The following is a 16,311-nucleotide window of genomic DNA, read 5'->3' as shown; positions in this document are numbered from 1 at the left end:
ACTCCAGCTTGACCGTATACTGCGCTCAAGAAACGTAACACAACCGAAGTAGTTGGATTTTAAAAGAGTAAAAGAAAGGTCATGCTACTCAGTTACGGATAGCTTATGGGGCAATTCTATTTATCATAACTAAAGGATGTAACCGCTTATATTGAGTGCTCTCAGCTTAACGTTCATGACTCCCTGGGCACACCCCGCTCGGGCCAATTTCTGCGGCCTGCTTTCAAGCGCTCATTGAATGCGCTGGTCGCTTGTCCACCGCCAGGTGTTCCTCGGAGAGTGTTCGAGTAGATACTTTCATGGCACGCAGCAGCACCTCGAGCTGCCGTCCATCTCCCGAGCTCGTCGTGACTTCGTGCCTGGCTTTCGCTGCAAGACCACTAACACTTTAGCGGACACAAGACTGGACGTGGATACTAGTACGCATAGACTTCACGACTAGTCTACAGTGTGCGCTAAAGTGTCAACAATTGCACAACCAACTCGCCCATACCGTCGCGTAGAGAGCATGCTCAGTTAGCCACGCTCAAAGTGACGGCAAGCCCTCCACTCTTGAGAGCCCCGGGAATCTCTCGGCACATGCTGCGTTACTGCCGAGCGCAAGAAAGGAAAGGCCGCGTAGCCATGAACCAGCTTTCAATTTTATTGCTTTGCTGTGCCTTCGGTGAGTGTCCAGCGCTGTTCTAGCTCGGTCGGTCCGCGGACTGGCGCATGAGCCAGCTGGCGGCGATGGCGACGATGAGGCTCCAGAGGCCCGCATGGCGTGTGCCGCCTGAGCAGTAGACTAGGCCCAGCCGATCGAACAGCTCGTTGCTCATTTCAGAGACCTGGGGGGCTAGCGGGGAGCAGTGGTGCTTGTCGGCCGAATTGTTCAGGCACTTGCGGTAGCCAATGAGATCTCTGCACAGAATGGGGAAACGAGAAAGGAACAGCTCAGGGGTGCCGGTTTCTACGCGTTGGCCTCTCACTTGCTGGCGAAGGGCCATCAGAGCAGTTGTTTGCAACTGCCAAGGGCTTCGCAGGATGACACGAAGAAAACGAATGCAACAGAGGTCACTTTTCCCTGACGTTTGCAGGAGGCTGGTTTCCGGTAGCTTGGCAAGTCGAAACGACCGACGCATTGCAGCATTTTTGTTTGCCGCTGTTATGCTCTGTTCAACGACGGTAGTAGGATGCGAGGCGCGCCTATCGATGGCAGTTTGGATCAGATGATGTGTGATGTTAGCGTACACCCGGTCAATTCTTTTAGCAGTATCGCGACCATCGTGCCCGCCCGCCGGCTTGTCAGCACCTTATCATCACGGCGCTGAGCGGCGAAAGAAGCGAGAATAAGCGCATATGTACGCATGCGCTCACATGCGCTTATTCTCGCTTCTGTCGCCACTCCGCGCCACGACGAGGCGCTGACAAGCTGGAGCTTCGATGGTCGCGCGATACTGTTAAAAGAATTGACCAGGTGCACAAGTGTCCGGCACTTGTGATGTGGAGCGCAAATGAGAAATAATGGCAGCGTTCCCTCGTGCCGCGATTTCGCGCTGCATCTGAGAAATTGCTTGCGGCTGCAGTCTGAATTAGAAGGAACGACTGGACTATCGGTGTCAGCTCGACTGCGGGGCAAATACCAGAGCTGCTGCTGGGCACGTCCGCGTAAGCGGCGAGTGGTGAATGCATCATTTTCGTACAAAGTCGGAGACGATCTGGTTTGGCCGTACATTCCGAAAATGAAAACCGAATTTCGCTTGTACTTTGGTACAGATAAAAACTGGAGCGGACACTTCAGCCCCGCCTTCAACAGTGCTTAAAGTAAGGGAGGTCTCGGAGGGTGACCCCCCCCCCCCCCCCCCCCCCCCAGCACTAACAAGGGATCTAGACCGCCCGCGCCAAAGTGTACGGACTGCATGAATCCGAAGCAGGCAACCATATTTATTCTTGTAAGTGGTGGTCGAAACATTTCTTCTCTATCGGTTGGAAAATTTTACCGCGGTATTTAGTGAGAATAATTAACATGTTTTCTAAAACCTGAGATGGATTAAAATAAAAGGCCGGTCGCACTACACATAGGCTGGAAGAATAAGTGAAACCTGTGACCTCACACCACGAGTCAGCCCAGAGCTGGCCCCTAAACACCAAGGCTGCCCAATAACAGTGGGAAAGACAGAGCGAAGTATTTCCTGCCTGGCAACCTTTACGGGTAAAGAAAGGTTCCTGCCTCCCCAAATCCGAAACAGCTCTAGGCCGTTTATAATCTTTTTCTTTCTTTATCTTTCCCGCTTCCCAGAAAAGGTTAGCCATGTTTCTAGCTTGCGCTACTTTACTTATTTTTATTGTGTACTTATGCAGTTATTTGCACACTATAGCTACACCCCTTTGTCGAAAACGATGTGTAAAACAGGCCGCCAGCCGCTTTTTCTCTCTCCCTCTTTTTTCCCTCTTCACCTGTGCTCGAATCACTAGAGACGCTCCTTCGATGGAGTCATAGTTTTAAGGAGTGGCCCTAAGGGTATGACGCGATAGGCTTAATGGGGTAATGAAGATATGTGTGGAATTGGTCATTCTCTACTTTACATTCATAGATCCCTAGAAGTCCTCATACCACTCCAGTGGTGCAGCGGTTAAGCGGTGCGCCACTACCCTGCGATGTATACGTGCTAGGTCATTCCACGCGAACCGTCCCAGACCGCAAAAGCGATTACCGCAGATTCCTATGAAAAAAAAAGAGCTAGTGGGCGATTATGTGAACGAAGTTTCTAAGAAGCGTTCTTTTTTCTTTTAAAAAACGTTGCACACGTAATCGCCATTTGAAGTGTCCGCAAAGAAGCAAAAGTTGGTTGGAGTCACAAATTTTTTAATCAAACGTGAAACAGGGTACAATGACAAGAAATTCACTTGCGTTGTTCTTACATCTTTCTTCATCAATGCAGCCATGTTGAACTTTCCGCGCTTTCTTGGTTCAGTGAAAAGGGAAGAAAGGAGGAGATTTGAGCTTTTTTTTTTCATAAACACCGTTAACGTCTCAGCTACAATAATTCTTTCTGCTTTCACCTGTTACTATAGTTTATACTAAAAGTAATTTATAATTGTTAAGCAGAGCAATTTTAAGAAAATTACTTCCTAAGTTCCCAAAAACTGGCTTTTTACTGAGATTCAGACCTAAATTAAGGATCGAGGCCCTCCAGGTAAAAATTCGTGAGAGGGCTTATTATAAAAAACAACTTCGTTGCTTGTAATCTAGAAATTTTTATTCGAGTAAATTTTCATTGTGGCGAGAAAAAAGGAAAGAAGTCCGCAATAAGCCTTCTCGGTCGATACTGCCGAACTGTGTCTTCACTGCAGAGCACATACTATCGTGCTCAGAAAAAAACTGCAACTCACAAGATGTGACAGCACATGTTCTCTTAAGAGACAGAGAGCCAAACTGCACATTAGTGCTATGAAAATAGGCGGCGACACGTACTATTGCGCTCATTATACTTTGCGGCGCGACCGGCGGGGACCAACTGAGGTTCCAGCTTAATGGGGATTCAGTGCCTCATGTCATGACCTCTTTGACCTCTGTTGTTTGCACCTACAGCTAACTACAACAATTTCTAGCACCGTTCTCTTCGCATTGCTTCGATAACTAGCTGTCATTACATCTTGTGCGTTGCAGTTAACACTGAGCACGATAGTACATGTTCTGCAGTGAAGACACAGTTCGGCTGTATCTACCGAGGAGGCTATTTGCGGATTTCAAAAATCATTTTATCCCCTCTAAAAAATTTACTCCAAATAATATTCCTATACAAGCAACAAGGTTGGCGTGTATTATGAGCTATCTCATGTATTTTTACCTAGACGGTCTTTATCCTTATTTAGGTCTAATCTCAGAGAAAAGTCACTTTTTGCAAACTTTGCAAGTAATAGTACTCACTTTAACAATTTCAATTTCTTTTTATCATTACTACAGCAACAAGTGAAAGCAGAAAAAAATTATTTTGCCCGAAACGTTAACGACGTTTATGTAAAAAATTTCTTAAAACGCCACATTAGTTATTTTACTCAACCAAGAAAACGCGGAAAATTCTTGCATGGCTTCATTAATCAAGTAAGATCACAGAACAACGCAAGTGAAATATTATAAAATAAGATTTGTCACTATACCCTGTTTCACATTTGATTTCAGAATTTTTTGAACTCCAACCAACTTTGCTTCTTCGCGTGAACTTCACAGATCGCTCACGTAAGCAAACTTTTTTTTCGAGAAAAATACTTCGCTCAAGCTCCAGTCACACAATAGCCAACTAGCCCAATTCTTTTTCGAAAGAATCGGCAGTTTTCGCATTTCGTGTCTGGGTCACTTCGCGTGTAATGACTCTTCTGCCACCGGTGGGGCTTGTGCGACCCAGGTTGCTCTACCCGAGCGACCAATCATCACTTTAACTGCCACCTGCCACGGTGGCCATTTTGATCACAATCCGATGGGGAAACCTGGTTATGATGCGTGACAAGGTCACGTGACCTAGGTAGCCCACTTGCCCCCATAGCTTGCTCCTCTGGGGATTTTTCGTGGATTTTTCGCTCACGGCCAACGACGCAGACGCCGCCACTGACGCCGACACTGACGACTATGCCGCCACGTGGCCCCTAACCCTGTTGCGTTAAAGGTTGCGCGGAGTGTGCTCACCTGCAAAGTCTTCGCCGCACACGATTGCTCATGGAATTTTTCCGAAACACAGAGCCATTGCGGTAGAAAATGCCGATGTCATCCTCCATTGCCGCGTCACAAGATTCCCATTCCTGGGTAAACTCCTTCAGCTCGCACGCTGGGGAGTTCACAAAAAAGAAAAAAAGAAGAACCGACAGTATTAACCAGAAAGGCACTAGGTGTTTTAAGTTTTTCACGAAGGCCAATAGTCGCTACATATATAAGCCTATTTGTGCTCCTTTATGAAGGCTTTGGATTAGCCCTGCCGCAGTGACGTTGCGCAAATATACGCGGCTGATTACACCATCAAGAATGGTGCATCCAAAGCGACTATTCAGGTATGAAATGCGTCATAGCGCAGGGCTCAGGATTAACTTTGACGTCACGGTGCTTTCAAGCATGCACCGAAATCTCTGTCCGCAGGCCTTCGCCTTTGTCCAAGCATTGAATCGAATCAGCCAACTCCGGCTGAGTGCCAGAACGCCGTAGCCAGTGCGCTCTAAACCACCGAGGCGGGTGTACGCACGATTTTTCCGTTAATTAATCGCTTATATATTGTTAAGGATGAATTCAGTGCTATATGCATAACATTTATGAGCAAAGCTGTTTTTCCAGTGCTGAAGACAACCGTCTCACCACGCCTGAGGGAATAAAAAAACATAGTGGGAAAGTTAACGCTGTTATCGGCAATCGCACGAAAAAGTCAGTCACGTCGAGAAGGATATGTGGCGAGGATTTCTGGCAGATAAATAGTTCCAGATAAATCAAAATTGTTGTGACCGACCGTTGTTGACATCGCTGAGCATTGGCCAAGGGTTTAAGCAAGAGAAATAGGCAGGTCCGCCAATATGACTATCGCACGCGCGCATCGAAAATATTAATATAACACCAGGCAGGAAATTAACGCACGAATATAACAGAAATTGTTTTTCACAGATGCCCACCTTGACGATACACCTTGAACTCCTGGTCGTCACCCGATGGCAGTACGTTGCAGCTGTCTTCAAACTCCATCAGCAGGTGCTTCTTGAGCACTGATATCTCGGTGTTGAGAAACAGGGCATCAGAGCATCCGGAGTCGTGCGTGGCCGCGTACATGCAATATTTCATTTCCTTCACAAGCCTTCAGGGAGAAGAAAACCAAGGAATAGGCTCTCAGCACAAACAAATTGACTGTAAGCGGCACAAATCGCGGCCTTAGCATGCGTTATGAGATAGAAGTCATTTTAAAGCTTGCGTCAAACTGTTTTCGGAACTTTATGTCCCCAAGCCACGCGGCATGGGACCATCGGCCCCGAATGGCCTCAAGCGACGGCCCCTACGATGCCGCTGCTGGATCGAGAGCAGAGGTTTTTTTTTTTACTTCAAACCAAACTATCACAGGCATAAAAGCTACGAATCCACCGAGACGGGGCGCAAAGTGAGAATGTAAACAACTTCTCTCTCTCTCTCTCTCTCTCTCTCTCTCTCTCTCTCTCTCTCTCTCTCTATATATATATATATATATATATATATATATATATATATATATATATATATATATATATATATATATATATATATATATATATATATAATTGTAGTGCTGATCAATGGGAGAATAATACTTCGATTATTCTGTAGCTGAATGAAAATTACTTATAAAGAAGAAAAAACAACCATGTCGCCGGAGGGATCCGCGATATTCGGAGGTCGTGGGTTGGGATCCATCCACCGGCGGCATGGTTGTTTTATATATTTATATATTGTAGTTGTTGTATATGTTATCGTTGTTGTCCGCGAAGAGGTAGTCAAGAGGGGGCATTAAGCGGCATAGTGCTGTACAACAGTCGCGGTCAAAGGTATCTAGACCACGTGTTTCGCAAACGAAGTCGTTACCTCCACTATTATCCGGCGGCTGGAGACCCCACTTGTGGATGTGAAAGCCGAACTTTTGTTCTTTCAGCTTCACAAGTGTGGTCTCCAGAGCGGTTTAATAGCACAGCTGTGATCTCTGTTTACGGAACGCGTTGTCCAGAGTGTTTTGTCCCCGACAGTACAGTATGCGTTGAGTGCACTTTCCTCCTATGCGAGGCTTTTCCTTTTCTTGGCACTGCCAAAGCGAAATGAAAGCTAGAGGAGCACAGTGGGTAGCGCAAGCGACCTCCGACCAAGCATGCGTCAATGCACAGACCGCCGATTCACGCTGCTGCTTACGGGCACACTCGAGATCGGTTCTCCTTGGCGTTCGTGCCGTTCTCGATCGTCAAGAGCATCCGGTGGAAGGTGACCCCGCACAGCACGAGTTTCTTGATGGCCTTGAACTGGTCGCAGGCGCTCTGCCGCTCCAGCCCCAAGTAGACGCGCCGCTTTTCCATCCCTGCGCAGTTGTACCCACGAAATGTGAGTGCGCGTACGTGAGCTAGTGGTAAATGCTGCCGCGCCATTATGGTTCAGACAATGGCGGGCTCTATGCGAGGACGTGACCGTCACAAGTGGTTTTGGAGTGCACTGAACGTAACGCTGCTGGAAGTTTTTTCGGAGGAGCTTTCTTGGTACGAATTCCACTCTTCGACCGCTCGGTTTCGGAGGTCCAGAATCATGTTCACCGTAGCGCTGAGGGGGATCGGGCTACAGAAAGATCCCAAAGAATTTTTGCCTGAATTCTACAAACGTGCGAAAGCAGAATTACATGAACGATAACGATAACAGCGACGACGGCGAAGAAAACAGAACTCTGTCTTCGCGCCGCAGAAGGAAGTAGATGAAGACGACGATGTGCAATGCACAGCGCGAGTGTGTGTTGCAGTTTAACACCAGGCTTGCTCGGCTGCGGCGATAGCCTAGTGCCCTCAAGCACTGTCCAACGAAGCTGATCTGTTCGCGTCGTCGCGGGTTCGAATCCCAGTCGTAGCAATATTTGTTTGATTTATATTCATTTATTTCGCTTGGCAAGAGCCCACAAACATTGCAGATACTTGGCACAAACATTGCAGATACTTGGCACAAACTAAAGAACTATATCCGCCGCGGTGGCTCAATGGTTATGGCGCTCGGCTGCTGACGTGAAAGACGCGGGTTCGATCCTGGCCGGGGCGGTCGAATTTCGATGGAGGCGTAATGCTAGAGGCCCGTGTACTGTGCGATGTCAGTGCACTTTAAAAAACCCCAGGTGGTCGAAATTTCCGCACCCGTTCGCTACGGCGTCCCTCGTAGCCTGAGTCGCTTTGGAACGTTACAACACCATAAACCAAACTCACGAACATCGCAAGCTCTTGCTCGGGGTTTACCCATCAGAATAGTGCTCTCGCACGAAAACCTAAAAATTGATATTTATATTACAAGCGGTCAACAGGAAACCTCTAATAGCGATGAGTAACCAACTGCTCGGCGATGAAATATTGGTTAACCGGTTTACTAATTAACGTTTCTGCTCTTCTGATGTCCGCCACCGTTGACGGCACTATGCACGTTAAAGAACTCCTGGTGGTCGAAATTTCCGCAGCCCTCCACCACGGCGTGTCTCATAGCCTGAGTCGCTTTGAGAAGTTAATCTCCATAAACTATAAACCATGAACTACGCCAAAGGAACGTTCTATCTCGACACTATTTGTTTTTAAATATTACGGAAAGTCTATGCCGAAACACACCTGGCATGCTGCGAGTGCGCTACTTCCGACGCTGACCTTTGAAAGCGCGAACTCTGAATGTAGCCGGCGTGTGGTTTGCGAGAGCTACGCTACGAATACATTGAAGCATGCAGCAAGTGTAGGCGATTTGAGGGTGCTTCTGCTATGCAGCGTACTAAAGCTTACCTGCAGGAGTTTTGCAGTCCGACTTGTGTTTGGTGTTGAACATGCCGTTTATGTAGTCCTTGACCTTCTTGATGTTGTCGAAAAGGTCTCTAGTCTCCTTGCAATTCGGTTTGTTCTTGAGAACGGACTCATAGCTGCAGTTGTGGAAATCGTACAGTAACCTGTTGCATGGAAAGATCAAAGAGACAAATTTGAATACACCGTTCTCAGAGGCTCCATCACGACTCATGCGACATACTTGCAAGCGTGGGGCTCAGCAACGAGGTATGTCGCGCCAAATTCGTTGTAGGACTGGTAGTAGGTCAGGCCGCAAGAGAAGAAGTTCTTTATCAAAACCAGCTTGTTACATGTATCTGCATGAATGAGGAGTCACGTATTAGTGGCAGAGCATCTAGCTTTCTGCCAGAAAAATTAAGGGCAAGCAAAGCAATGCTGCGCACAATTTTCAACATATGCTTGGTCACTTCCTTCTACTAGAACTTGCAGCGCCGTTACACCGCGGAATGCGCTAGGCTGCCGAAAGCCTGTCACTGTAAGCATGCGGAACTCATTTTTCGACCCAGGGCGCATTCCGGCCGGTGTACAGACTCATATGCCCCTGCGCGCTACCGGTGGGAATCTGCAGCGTTCCTTGCTCCCGCTGGATTACTTTTCGGCTCCGATAAACATCTACTACACTCGCATCGTTTGTACAAGGCTCGATAATAACTCGGCTGCGGTGGATGCGACACCGCTACCTTACTAAATGAGAACGACAATATGCACAAGTAAGGAAACTCGCTTGAAGCCTTAGGTATTACACTGTACCAGTGTTAGGTTTGCATGGTCAGACAAACCTGTTTAGCCTGACGCCAGGTCTAGTTCATGCCCTTGAGAGGCAGTGTGGATGAAACCCGCAGGAACCAATTTTGAAGTTATCAACGTGTTCCACGTGGGCTGTGGGGGACGCGGCACTGGAGGATCCTAGATTAATTTTCACAGCCTGGGGATATCGCACAGCACATGGTCGTTTTTGTATAGCGGCTCTATCGAATTGCAGCCGTCGGGACCAAGGCTCGAACCCACGCTTGGGCTCGGTAGCCAAACGCCGTGGCCACTGAAGCACCGCGGCTGCTATTGAAGCTATTCTGCTGCGTCTGCTGCCAGTCTAGGGTCCTCGCCAGCCCGTGGCAACAAAAAACAAAGCGCGAAAAACGGAAGCGCTATAGGACTCACCAGTTATGTTGTAGCCCGTGCACTTGCTTTCATAACCTTCAGTCAGCACTGTGCTAAAATGATCAAGTGCTGACGAAATGTCACTCTGCGACTTGCATGGGATAAGGTACTCCTTGCATCTGAGAAACTCCCTGTAAAACCTGTTGGAACAGCCTTGGCATCAGTGTTGGCGTTGTTTGCACACAATATGCAGGGCACCTTTTTAAACTTTACCAGTGAAGAGAAGCGCTAAGCATAGTTCCCTTAGGGGTCGGTCTCTCTCTGCTAAGCCTCGGAGCCACATGGCTCGATGGTGGCATGGTCCATGATCGAGGCACCCTACGCTCAAACAAGGCTGCTTCCAGCTAACCCAGTCTTATGCCGACTCTACTACTTGAATACGATAGCAAGGCGGGCGAGTTGGTGATATATATTTGAAAAATTACAGCACGGAAGACGGGGACTTCACGGGTAGAAAACATAGGACAAGCGCTGCTACTACTTGACACTAGCTCAGGCCTAAGGGCGTGTTGATACCGACGAGCCGCGATCGAGGCTTTGCTTGCTCACGAGCTCCGACTAACGACAGGGACCGTGAATTTCGACCAGCGAGTCGCTCAGGGAGGCGCAGTTTGCGAGTGAACGTCCGGTGCCCAAAAATATGCAGTAATGCCTCATACTAGCGCCACAGCTAAGCGAAATGCTCATAGACATAATGGCTGCCATGAAGGCCCACATTTTACAAAGCGGCATCATATTTTAACTTCATGCAGAAAGGACAACGAGCAGTATGCATATCCGTGTATGCTTGTTCCAAGCCAAAAACACAAGCGCAACGCACCAAGAACGTCGCAAATTCACCCCAATAATATTCCTTTCATTATTTTCGAAAAAATCCGCTGCGCCAAGAACGCTGGAGGCCACCATTAGGACCATTACTGGAAGCCGGATGTAGACAAATGCGATGTGTCGTGGCGTAATTTCTTGTGGCGCCGCTGTTTAAATGACTCCGCGGCTATACCAATTTGGGCCCAGCCGGTCGCGCGAGCTTTGCGACTCGCCGATGGGAACGCGCCCTGAACTGTAGCGGCCTTTTACTTGGTGCGACCCGTACTATACCCGAGTCCGCACTCTTCCACCTGACGATCGCCTGGCCTGTGAGCTCCTTCAAAGGCTCTAAGCTTACCTGCAGTCCTCGTCCTTGGACACAGCTTGCGGGTACGTGTTCTTGAGGAAAATTGTGCCACACGTGAAGAACGTTGCTGCATATTCACGAACAACGCACTGCTGCTCCGAAGTCCTGAACCGTATTCTTCCTATTAGGAGCGACAATGTTAAGAGCAGGGTTTCAGTGGGCATGATCAAGGTCGCTAAATCTAAGGGTTCACTTACCGGAGCGCTTGTATTGTGCGGAATTACATTTGGCACCGGGAGCATTCCAGAGTTCATTGTTAATATGGTCAAGACTCGCTTTTATTTCCGGCAGATCTGAGCAGCGAGAGGTTTTCTTGTTGCCTTCTAGGCACGACTTGTGCAAGGTTATAGTTCTGCAAGTGATAAGCAAGAAAGTAAGCTGAAAAACGTCGCACCGCCGTGTTTTTCGGGTGTTGTTTGAGAAGTCATGTCATGAACAATACCAAGGCATCAAAAGCGTATCGTCATCACCTCGGGGGGGGGGGGGGGGGGGGGGCAAATTGGTAAAAAAGAATCGGTCTCCGTGAAGATCGTTGATTCGAAAATTGCCCCCTCGCAGCAAGCTGATGCATTCGCGCATCCTCTGTGTGACAACTGCCCGACCACTTCGCGATTGCACGAGTAGTTCGTTTCGTGGACTTTTGTCACGCTGCTGGAGCTCCGCAGCTCTAGACAGTGATGCGCACTGTCCAGAGGGCGCGACAGATCAAAGCAGGAGACACATGTGCGAAAGCAGGCGCGATGCACGGTGCGCCGCAAGCGGTTCACCGGCGCACAGCAAGCAGGGAGACGTCTGTCGGCAAGCACCCAGTGCGGAGCTCCGTTCACGCTGCGCCCACAGCCGGTTGCCTAATCTGCCGCCGCGCAGCAGTGCCCGGGCGCTGCCTGGCTCGGTGCACTTTGCGTGCGCAACAGAAAAGACGAAAACAGCCGAACGAGTAAGGAGAAAACATGCCTGCGCAAGTGCCGACCGCCGGTTGACGAACTATACGATGCTCCCTGACTGCCCTAGTACTCGCTAGGCCTTTCCTGTTTCGCGTCGAAGCGGCAGCGGACGGTGCTTCGGAAGCCGCCTTCTCTATAATAAAAGGCCTATTCTTGCCTGCTCTTGTCATCGCTTTCCTGTAAATCGTATTATTCCATAATACAATAAAGATATAGTCGATTTCCGCGACGCCTCAAGCAGCGGAGCTGAGGACACCAGGCAAGCCGCGCCGCTGCGATGGGCCGTGCGGGAGCTGCGAAAAAGCTGTGGCAAGAAATTTGCTTGTATCACAGCTCTCACTTTCACCAGCAACTCGATATTCGTGAGCGATCCTCAAAAAATCATTTTGTTCTTCTCATTTCTCTATCCTAGGGTTTACTATTTACGCCACCAAATTTAAGCTCAATTTTCTGACGCCGGAGGACGGGATCCAGGCTGGTCGGTCGGCCCGAGAGGCGCACCCCTATGTCGTAATGGCGTTATCCGCGCTCGAATTGGGCAGGGTGCCTGGATGCCCATCGAGGCACCCTAGAATTGTGTGCTGCCGCCCGCCGGTGCGGCCATGCGGCGGCGCGCTGGTCACATCTGCTCGGTTTGACGCAGGCTGCGATCGCCGGTGCGCCGGTGCACGCACAGTAGTCAAACCTCCGCACATGTGTCCCTGCCTTAATGTCGGATAAGTGCTCGGGTGTGGCTCGACGTGCATATATCGTGTTTGCACGTTGTACGCTGTCTTTCTTCGAAGACATCCCTTGCTCCGACTACAACCGTGGTGTCCGTACCGGGGCTGATATCTGCATGATAGCTCGGCAGTAAGGCGTTATACATATGCGTTTAATTTATATTTTGGTGCCATAGCGTTGAGTTGTCGTCCCACCAAACCTCTGCCGATGTCCTAGAAGAAATTCACTGATTGGTCACGAGAAATGTCGCGTGATATTGTGATGTCATCACGTCCAGCCTACCGTGGCAGACGGCAACATGGCCCCGGATTGTGAGCAACCAGCGCACGGTGGCAGGTGGTAATCTGATCTGATCCTTTCGCGCTGCTGCGGGTTCGAAACCCAGTCGCGGTATTGTATATTTTATTTCTGCACGGGCTGTTGCTATGCTAGGTAACCCTCCCATTGGCTGCAACTGGCGCGACGCTCCTCCGAACAAATCCGAGCTTACCCGAGGTACTCCGGGGCTTCACACAAGATTCTTGGCTGGGACTATGTTAAGTAGTGCTTTCGCACCAAAACTCAGTGTTGGTCGCTTGGGCGACACGACGGAAATGCGTGAGTGATCGCCGTTGCCAACTACGCTCACTGACCACAGACCGTTTTTTTTTTTTACGCGATAGCGTATACAGCTCGATCGTTCGGTCGAGCCGTCGGCGTAGTAGTAGTAGGCATCGCGTGTCAGAAATAATCGGGGGCTGAGTAAAAGAAATCCTATCATGGTAATTTGTGGTTCTAGTGATTGATCATTGATTATCGTGTCAGAGGCGATGACGAGTCAAGTCACTGTGATTAATTGATTATTGATTAAAGGGGACATTCAAAGGTGTCAAAAGGCTCAGAATGAAAATCCAGTGCTGGATGATGCTAATTAAGAAATTTTAGAGTGTGTGATTGATCAATTAATTTGAACTAAAAAAAATGAAAATTGCGTTCAAAGGTGTCAAACTGCTCAGAATGGAAAGCCTATCCCAATAAGCTATCGCGTCATACCCTTAGAGCGGAGCTGAAGTGTCCTCTCCAATTTTTTAATTTCTTTTATTTTTCATGGCGCCATCGTACTGGTTATCTTTTAACTCCGCGACATAGGTCATTCTCTCCTTGCATTGATATAGATTTATCGCAGTGTGCCACTGCGGTGGTTCAGTGGTTATGGCGTTCGGCTGCTGACCCGAAAGACGCGGGTTCGATCCCGGCCGCGGGGGTCGAATTTCGATGGAGGCGAAATGCTGGAGGCCCGTGTACTGTGCGATGTCAGTGCACGATCTCCAGGTGGCTGAAATTTTCATAGCCGTACACTACGGCGTCCCTCATAGCCTGAGTAGCTTTGGGACGTTAAACTCCCATTAACCATAAACCAGATTTCTGGGAGTCTTTATATTTCTCCTGGCGCAGTGGTGCAGCGATTAAGCGATGCGCCACCCACTGACCTCCGATGGCAGGTGCTGCCTTCGGTGTGGCTTGCTCGATCCAGATTGCTCTTCCCGGCCACCTCTCACTACCAATCATTAATTTAACTGCCACCTGCCCCGGTGGGCAGTTTGCCCACAATCAGGGCTTCACTGCTAGGGCTTCACTTTCTACGCGACATGTTCCCTCTAATGCGCACACTTCATTAATAAATATGTGCAAATGTCGCCACCATCACAGCACAGCGGATACCTGCTACTGCACCTAGCAGTAAGAATATGGCGGTTTATGGACCGACAATTGCAAAGAAACTGATGTAAACACACACAAAAGCTGAAACAGAAGCTGCGACTAATGCAAAATCTAATGCTAGCGCATTTTGCTCTTATGGTGACTTAAGTGTCCCCATAGTTTTTTGTTTCGGGAAAATAAGTCTGCGTGTAATATCATGGTGGCCATTTTGTGTAGCAACCTTGTCATAAGCGAATGTCACAGTCAGCCGGCTATTTCCCAGTGGCCGATATTACATTTCGCTCTTTGAACGCGCTTTGCGGAGCGCCGATTTTAAGATAGGCGGCTTGCATATTGCTTGTGCGGCAGCTCGCGTGCCTTTGACGAGCTGCCGCATCGAGCACTGTGAAGGCGTTCAAACTCCCGGCAGGCTTTACCACTTGCCCTTTTAGTGCTGGCAGTTTCAGCGGGGTCTCGAGCTAACCTCTGTGTTCTGGCGGTGACGAAAACTGGACGGCGAATTACAGAGTCACCTGATGCAGTCAGGCGTTTCAACGATTTTCATCTGGGACCGTATTTCGTTTCTATTTTGTCCCCATACATTATTTAGCTGCAGCCTTCGTCATCATGGCCGATGGACAGTAGGTAGTGTCATGAAAGGCGACGCTTGCCATCCTCAAAAGGGCTAAAGTGCAATTACAGAGAACCGCCCTTGGCCAAGTTTCATCGTTACAGGGCTTGTGGCATCAAGCACTGCTCTAGAGCCGTAGCGTACGAAAGGAAACGTTACACTCACTCGCAAATCTGGTCTTGGTGGTGCGGGTTGTCTCCAAACATGGCGTCACGAAGGCTGAATATATAAGTGAGGCCGCACTCGAAGTACTTCTCCATGTAGAGGTCACCGTCGCAGCCGACAGGAGGCTGCACCGTTACAGAGGGTCCGGGTCCGGGTCCAGGTGTGATGGGGGTGGGTCCAGGTTGGCCAGTTTCATCTATGGGGTTTGTCGGCCGAATAGTGCGGCAGTAGCCCTCGTACTGGCTCACCAGCACGTTCATCACGTGCATGGAATGCCTGCTGAACTCCGAACCAACGTTGCAGTGAAGATCCCTCGCGATCACATTCGTACAGTTTTCGAAGTCCCTGTAGGCCCTGAAAAATAAATAATTAGAGGACGCTTAAGTTTCGCCTTTAAGTGTGGAACGCGACAGCGTGTTGCAGCACTGCCAAGGAGTCCACGGAACGCCATCGCCCGTACGGCGCGACGCCTTGCCCGTTAGACAAATCGCTCTGCTACGTACGGTTAAACGGACGCGCGGAGTGGCAAACCACGCAGAAGCGCTGCCGGGCGCCTTGCTGAAACACGCGGGACTCAAGTTGCAGTCGTAGTTCATCGTCACATCGTTATCGACAAACCCGACGTCACGAACGCCAGCATAGCTTCCCCAAAAAACGAATTAATAATAACAGCATAGCTTCCGCGCCGAACGAACGGGCAGCAAGCCGCAAGCTTCGTGGTGAACGCGCTTTGGATGTGCGCTGCGTTGTTCGCCGCTCACCGCGTGATTCCCGAGTGCCCGCACGGCCCCACTGCGTCCGAACGAGACGAGCGGGAGGCGCTGCTGTCGCGCGCTATCTGTTGGGGCAGTGGCGTACATTGCGAGGAGGAGGAAGAGGGATTTTTCGCTCACGGCCGACGGCGACGACACCGGCTTTTCTGCGACACGGGACCCTTCACGCTGTCGCGTTAAAAAAAAAAGCGAGAGTGTGTGATCAGAATAACAGGCACAAAACAGTACGGTCTGTGCTTGTTATGCTGGCTAGAGCTGCATCGGCAGGACAATGCATCGTCACATTAATTTTGTGCGTGCTACCAACTCAATGCCATGAATCAAATGTGAGAAGTTGCGCTCAGGCGCTTACCCAGTGGGAAGTGGAGAATAGAGGACAGCCTGCTAATGCTGCCTAACGACGTCGCGACAGCTGCGCTGCGGGACAGCGCCTACTGTAGAAAAAAAAGGTTCAGTGACGGGCTGAATTACTGGTAATGAGAACAGAGAACGCGCAGCAGGTCAGAACGTGAATAAATGGAAGGGGCG

General features: G+C 49.4%; 1 protein-coding gene across 1 annotated transcript in view; it reads right to left on the bottom strand.

Annotated features, from left to right (window-relative positions):
* Positions 1–621: 621 nt before the first annotated feature.
* The window catches only part of LOC144113753 (uncharacterized), a 28,904-nt gene continuing 13,214 nt past the window's right edge, over positions 622–16,311 (bottom strand). The window contains exons 8-17 of the mRNA XM_077647057.1: positions 15,011–15,364; positions 11,065–11,219; positions 10,859–10,988; positions 9,694–9,833; positions 8,717–8,831; positions 8,479–8,639; positions 6,881–7,043; positions 5,629–5,807; positions 4,664–4,802; positions 622–900 (exon numbers count right to left, since the gene is read on the bottom strand). Of these exons, the coding sequence (XP_077503183.1) occupies positions 684–900; positions 4,664–4,802; positions 5,629–5,807; positions 6,881–7,043; positions 8,479–8,639; positions 8,717–8,831; positions 9,694–9,833; positions 10,859–10,988; positions 11,065–11,219; positions 15,011–15,364 (1,753 nt within the window). The 3' untranslated portion in view covers positions 622–683. The remainder of the gene's footprint in view (positions 901–4,663; positions 4,803–5,628; positions 5,808–6,880; positions 7,044–8,478; positions 8,640–8,716; positions 8,832–9,693; positions 9,834–10,858; positions 10,989–11,064; positions 11,220–15,010; positions 15,365–16,311) is intronic.

This window comes from Amblyomma americanum, chromosome 1 (genome assembly GCF_052857255.1).
Source record: "Amblyomma americanum isolate KBUSLIRL-KWMA chromosome 1, ASM5285725v1, whole genome shotgun sequence".
Classification (NCBI taxonomy): Eukaryota; Metazoa; Arthropoda; class Arachnida; order Ixodida; family Ixodidae; genus Amblyomma; species Amblyomma americanum.
The sequence above is the reverse complement of the archived record's forward strand: the minus strand, read 5'-3'. Positions and strand labels throughout refer to the sequence as shown.